At 46.3% G+C, this 6,117-nt stretch overlaps 1 protein-coding gene across 1 annotated transcript in view; it reads left to right on the plus strand.

The window, feature by feature from the left end:
• COQ9 (coenzyme Q9) overlaps positions 1 to 6,115 on the plus strand; it is a gene marked incomplete at its 5' end in the record, with an annotated part of 7,187 nt that extends 1,072 nt beyond the window's left edge. Inside the window, 6 exons of the mRNA XM_009705465.1 lie at positions 191 to 333; positions 604 to 688; positions 1,876 to 1,980; positions 3,936 to 4,091; positions 4,508 to 4,561; positions 6,080 to 6,115. Coding sequence (XP_009703767.1) covers positions 191 to 333; positions 604 to 688; positions 1,876 to 1,980; positions 3,936 to 4,091; positions 4,508 to 4,561; positions 6,080 to 6,115 — 579 coding nt within the window. The remainder of the gene's footprint in view (positions 1 to 190; positions 334 to 603; positions 689 to 1,875; positions 1,981 to 3,935; positions 4,092 to 4,507; positions 4,562 to 6,079) is intronic.
• Between the last annotated feature and the right edge of the window lie 2 nt (positions 6,116 to 6,117).

The raw sequence follows: 6,117 nt of genomic DNA on the forward strand, positions 1-6,117 counted from the left end.
ACAGGATAACCCTGTCAGAGTTAAACTAAGGCAGGATGTAGAGGAAAACAAGTACAGGAAGCGTTTTTTAATGCAGCATTGCTTTGTTTAAATTCATACAAATTTGTTCACGAAATAAATACATTTTTCCTAGCTGGATCCTGCATAGCTGTGTATGACGTGGTCTGTGCTTCTCCCTTCTTCTCTACAGACCCTGGGTCTCTCTGTTGCTGCCGCAGGGATGTTTCACAGTGATGGCAGTGAACTGATCCTGCATTTTGTGTCTCAGTGCAACACTAAGCTGTCTGAGCTGCTGGAGCAGGAACAAAAACTAGTGCAGTTGGGCAAAGCAGAGTGAGTATTGGGTATGAAAAGACATCTTCCTTGGCAGAATTTGGGGACTGGATAGACCAACAGGTCACCTGGGACACAGATACTTTAAGTAAAAAATTGTAATTTACCCAAATAAAACTAACTTCCCAGATACAGAGTTGGACCAGAGCCATGAAGGATACATAATACTTTGCTATCTATTGCTAAGGCAGACAGGAGTTTGATCTTTCAAGTTCAGAATTGAGTTTAACTTAGATGTTCTTCATATTTGGGTTTTTTTCCCTTACCCAGGAAGAAGCCTACAGATCAATTCCTGAGAGATGCTGTGGAAGCCAGACTGAGGATGCTGATTCCGTATATTGAGAAATGGCCCCAGGTATAAAATGAATATCGAGATTGTCTCTTTTTCTGTGTGTATTTTAAACATCCTGTGGCCCTCAGCGTAGTCTCTCCACCAGAGTAGTTCAAAGTTGTAAATGAAGCCCTTACTGGTTTAAAATGATTTGTAGGTTTCAAGAGGAGGGCAACCTCAGAAGGAGGCAGTTAAAGGTGTCCTTAGAACAACTATTTCTTGCAGTTCCGGAAAGGCACTGTTCACTCCGCCCATCTGGGATCCCCAGGGGATAACCTGTGTCTCTGCTCAGTCCTAATTGCAGTGTCGCTGCAAGTCAGGCTCCTTGCAGCATTGTTCGGTCTGTGCTGCTATCACCTGACACCTGGAAATGTACAACTACTGCTTTGTTGCAAGAAACTGCCTGCCTAGTTTGTGAATGACAAACCCTTGGCAACCTGAGGATAGATCTGTGAACTGAGAGGGCTCCATGCTTCAAAATTCAGATTTAAATCTCAAGACATTCTTCCCAGGGTGGGAAGGGAATCGAACTGTGGCCACAGTAACAAGCAAAGAGTTCCCAACCTGGAGCTGCAAAGATTGCTGCAAAGTCAGCCTCTGACTTGCAGAATTGTCCAGAATCACTGCTGGCCTCTCGGCAGCTGAATCCAGCATTCCTTGCGGAGAGAGAAGACAGGATTCATGGGTTTGTTCCCGATTAGCATAACTTGTAAAGGATGTGGGTAGTTTGTGACTCTCTTGGCACTGTGTTATTATGTTCAAAGGCTGCGGGATCCCAGCAGGGCCATTATGGCTGGCTGCTCTAGTAGCTGCTTTGAGTTCAAAGTCAAATTCAGAGAAATGCGAGATTTGACTCCCTGCCCATAGGGGCACAGCACAAGTGTGAGTCAGTGCAGCCTGTGGTGTGTTTTGGTGCCTGGAGAGGCAGCTTGGGAGAGACAACAAAGTGGCATTCGAGCTGAGCGGGGAGCTTTGGGCTCCAGTACAGGCGGAGGCCTGAGCTCAGCTGCCACGCTGTGTATTCCCCACAAATCCTGCTGCTTGGAAAGACTGGTGCTAGCTGAGAAGAGCTGGGAGGACTTGTCACTGGGAGCTGGAGCCAAGTCAACAGTAACAGGGGAAAGATAACAGAGCAGAGCATTGTTGGTCAATTTTAATATTATGTCCTTCTCCCTTTGACTCTCCCATTTATCTGTGTATTTCCTTTGCAGGCTGTAAGCATCCTGTTGCTCCCGCATAACATCCCTTCCAGTCTCAACCTCCTCACCAGCATGATCGATGATATATGGCAGTACGCTGGAGACCAGTCCACAGACGTAAGTCTTTGTGCTTTGCAGATGGACTGGCTCTACCCCTCGGCACTTCAGCAAAATGATGGGTTGAAGTAGGGGTCGGGCCATGTCTCTCTTGAAACAATACGTTTGTTGAACGAGGAAGACATTTTCAGCAGCACCCAAGGGTCCTTATAAGCTCTAGTCTAATTTCCAAAGAGACGTAGGAGCCAGTGGGACTCAATGCAAATTAGTGCCAATGGGATTAGTGCAAATTAAAAGGACCTACTTTCCTAGACTCTTTTAAGTGCTTTTTTTTTTTTTTTTGGAAGACACAGACAAAATCGTTGAGATTTTGGGACTATTCAGTGAGTGAGAAGCATGTTTCTGTCAAAGCAGCGGACTCTTCCACCAGCAGTAGCATTTACAGATTTGACTTGAAAACCTTTAAAGAACCTACCTAAAAATACCAGTAGCTTATTAAGGCTTTCATCTTTCTGGCAGGAAATAAAAGAAAATTATAACCTTAATTAAAGCAATTAATAAATTACTTTAATTCATATAGATGTAGGGAGAGATGGGAAAAGCTAAATGAACCATTTTAACAAACTACTTTAATAAGCTTCTTTTATCTGTGTATAAAAGAGAAGCTACTGCAGTGAAAAATAAATAAGATGACAGAAAAATTAAAGGAATAAACTGGAAAAGAACTGAAAGACTGCGATTACATCAGGAACTGCAAATCCCTTATGGGTTATGAAAGTCAAATCGACATGTCAGAGTCGGTGTCTGCACTGAGCTGTTCCTAAAGTCTCCTCACCGACAAGGGATTAGGAGAGATTCTAAAATTTGCCTTTTGTTTGTACCTTCTGACCGATTACATGAGTTTTCTTGGGAAACTGTGATGCTGAGCCCACTCCCTCTTTCCCAGTAAAGGGGTTTAACGTCACTCGTCACTCGCAGTGGAGCCCTCTTCACAACACCGGGAGCTAGGCAGAGTATGCCCATGCCTCAGAGACCCCTTCATGTGGTTTTCTTGGAGCAGGAGGAGAATCAACGGAAAGTTTGGTCTCAGGCACTTGAGAGATCCAGCTGCAAGTGGCAACATCCCTCATGTTTCTCCCCTTGTCAAATCTTGCAGGTCGTGGTGCAGACAGTAGAGCTTTCGATCCAACTGTTGTTTTCAAAATCAAGGCCTGTGTTTTCATTTCTCTGTTGCTTTGTAATCATGAATGGAACAACCAGTATTTTTTCTAGGTAATAGCAGCAAATGAAGTTGAAGACTCGTTTTTAAAAATGTTTATATATTTCATCTGCCAGTGGTTCAAGTGCAACTGGAAAAACTGAAGCGTTTGAGTTGTTTGTGCATCTTTGCGCTGTGTAACTTATCCTAACGCATCCTACAGCATTGCTGCCAGCAACGTACTGATGCATTTAGTGATTCAGCAGGCAGTACTGGTATTTCAATGATAGGATTTGGGAAAGGTGTATCTCTGTGTGATGCCTTGCACAGTTCTGTCCTCTGTTTGTACCCTTTCTTCATGCTAGTATATGGTGCGAACTGCAGTTCAAGTTCAGTACTAAATATAGCCGTTTCTCATCTAATCAGATCTAGAATCGGCGCTTTGTGTTGCGTGCTAGCAGTCTGTAAAGCAAAGATGAATTCTTGCACAGTGCACACAGGCTAGCTGGAAAAAGGCAAATTCCTTGCTGCCTGCTGCAGGTGCTTGCTTGCAGCCAGAAGCAGGTGGCGGGGATTTTGTTCAGCAGTTTTAGACACTGTACTTGTGACCTCTCTCTGGTGCCACGGGAGCAGCTGTGCTGTCAGATGTCAGTGCTGGCTGGTGGCCCACTGCATCACAGAGACGAGTTATACAGTTTAAGTGGGGAAGGAATGTGCAGTCTGTATGCTATTTTCCTTTGCCGTTCTCCAGTCTGCTTTTGTGAGCTGCATTCTTGAGCTGCGTTCTTTCTCTCTCTCTGGTTTCATGCCCTTGCAGTTTAACTGGTACACTCGTCGGGCTGTGCTCACTGGCATCTACAACACCACCGAACTGGTGATGATGCAGGATTCATCCCCTGACTTCGAGGAGACTTGGCGCTTCCTGGAAAACAGAGTAGCTGATGCCATGAACATGGGCAATGCAGCTAATCAGGTAACATTATGGGCAAGGTGTACATGCAGCGTCCCCCTTCTCCCCAAATATGTATGCAGACAGACCTGGCTTTTCAGTCATGCAGACCACGTGTCCACTGACAGACCACCTTGTACTGGCTGGTGGTTGCATAAATGCTGTCGGTTCAACATCAGTAAACACTTACGTATTTTCTAGTAAAATAACACGTAGGCACCCTCTTTGTCAGACTGGCCAGCTGGTTAGGAGATGTATATTCTCGGGAAATGTCTTCCGTGTTTCTTATCTCTGGCTATCATTTGTTTGCGGTGCTTGGCTTCTGTCAGCACTTTTCTGTAGTGTGTACATGTTTGTTGTGCGTTACATCTCTGTGTTTGGGTGGCCAGAAGCGTAACTGCAGAAGAAAGCAAAAGGTCATGTTCTCCTGTGTCTCCTAGGTACAGTCAACCGGAGAAGCAGTTGTCCAGGGCCTGATGGGAGCTGCAGTTACTGTAAGTGATGCTGAAACCAGCAGGGCTGTAAGGGCAGGATTGTTTCTGTTCCCTTCAATGATGAATGTCAGCGTATTTTTCCTCCCAAATCTAGAGGACAGCATGAAAAAGAATTGTCTTTCATAACTTAACTGCATGTAAGGATGATTTTCTTGGTACTTTGGGGTTAGTTCACTGTTTTGTGGTGAAAGACCTTGTAATAGAGCGTAAAAAAATTAAGTCTGAAGTTGCAGAGTGAGCTTTAGGGATGAGAGACAGGCGATCAGAATAAATACAACTGCTCTCCATTGCTTGTCACGAGATCTCTTCCTCTGCCAGTCCCTGCGCTGCAGCTCTTGACAGAAGGTCCATTCCCCTATGCATGCTTGGGAGATGACACCTGTCCCTGAGCCACAGCAGGGTGACTTCCTCAAGCTGTTCCAGTTGACTACAGTGTCCTTCCAAGAATTCATTCACTTGGTAGCATCCTGCACTGCCCTGTGTTCATGCAGAGGGAGCTGCACTTCCTCTGGGATAGAAAACAATCCTTTGTGTGTCCAGGAATGATTTCTGAAGGGCTTTCAGGGCCTCTCCATGATTCTATTTTTGGACAACTCCCATTGCATTTAGCAGCAAAGTGATTTCCTTGTTATCAGGAATACGCTTTCCTTGTACCAGTACAAGCCGAACAGGATGGAACATAAATTAGATATACTTTTTACTGTTTGATGCAGTTCTCAAGAATTTCTCCCACCTCCTTACCGCTGCAGTTATGGTGGAATTGTTTTGTATCTTTAGTGTTTCTCAGCCTCTCTGCTTTCACACTTGCGTACGCCAAAACGATCCTCCACTAGAGCATTCCCTGCACTCTGTTTGTGCCCTTCTATGTCAACAGGATGCTCTCCTGCAGATTGCATCCCTGCAGTTTGGGTCTGAGATGTCTCCTGTTTCCACATGTTTAGTCTGTCCCTGCAGCACATCCCCTGCGCAGATGAACAGGAGGAACGAGACTGCTTCGATGGGGGTTGGGTTGCAGCCAGCTGGTTTTAGGGCAAAATCATCCCAGTATGTTAACTGTTAGGGGCAACCAGTCCAGACCTCCCACGTCCAAGGGTGCTGTACAGGTGCGCTCAGGTCCCTGTGAAACGGACGAGCAAGCTGAAGGCCTCAAAGGCTTAAATTCACTGTCGAGGTCTGTGTGGCCACAGAAATAAAAAAAAAAAAGCTAAAACCTGCTGACCTAGAGAGCAGGTTCAGGTCAGAGGGATGCCTGTGGCTGGATCGAGGGCGATCTTTCTCCACTCTTTTTGCATTCACCTCCGTCCTCTGACCACAAAAGGTGCCTTTCGCCCCCACCCCTCAGCTCCCGAGCACACAGGCCTCCCCTCTTCACGCCTGCTCCGCTGGCGTCTTCCCGAACAAGACTTGCCCAGCAGCGCTGAAACCTCCAGGGCTGGGCAAAGGCCTTCGTGCCTCGGGGAGCACGGCCTCTCTTCCCGGGGCACCGGTACTTAACCCCCTTCTCCCTCTGCCCCACAGATCAAGAACCTGGCGGGGCTGAACCAGCGCCGGTGAGC

This window comes from Cariama cristata, unplaced genomic scaffold (genome assembly GCF_000690535.1).
Source record: "Cariama cristata isolate BGI_N322 unplaced genomic scaffold, ASM69053v1 scaffold45228, whole genome shotgun sequence".
Classification (NCBI taxonomy): domain Eukaryota; kingdom Metazoa; phylum Chordata; class Aves; order Cariamiformes; family Cariamidae; genus Cariama; species Cariama cristata.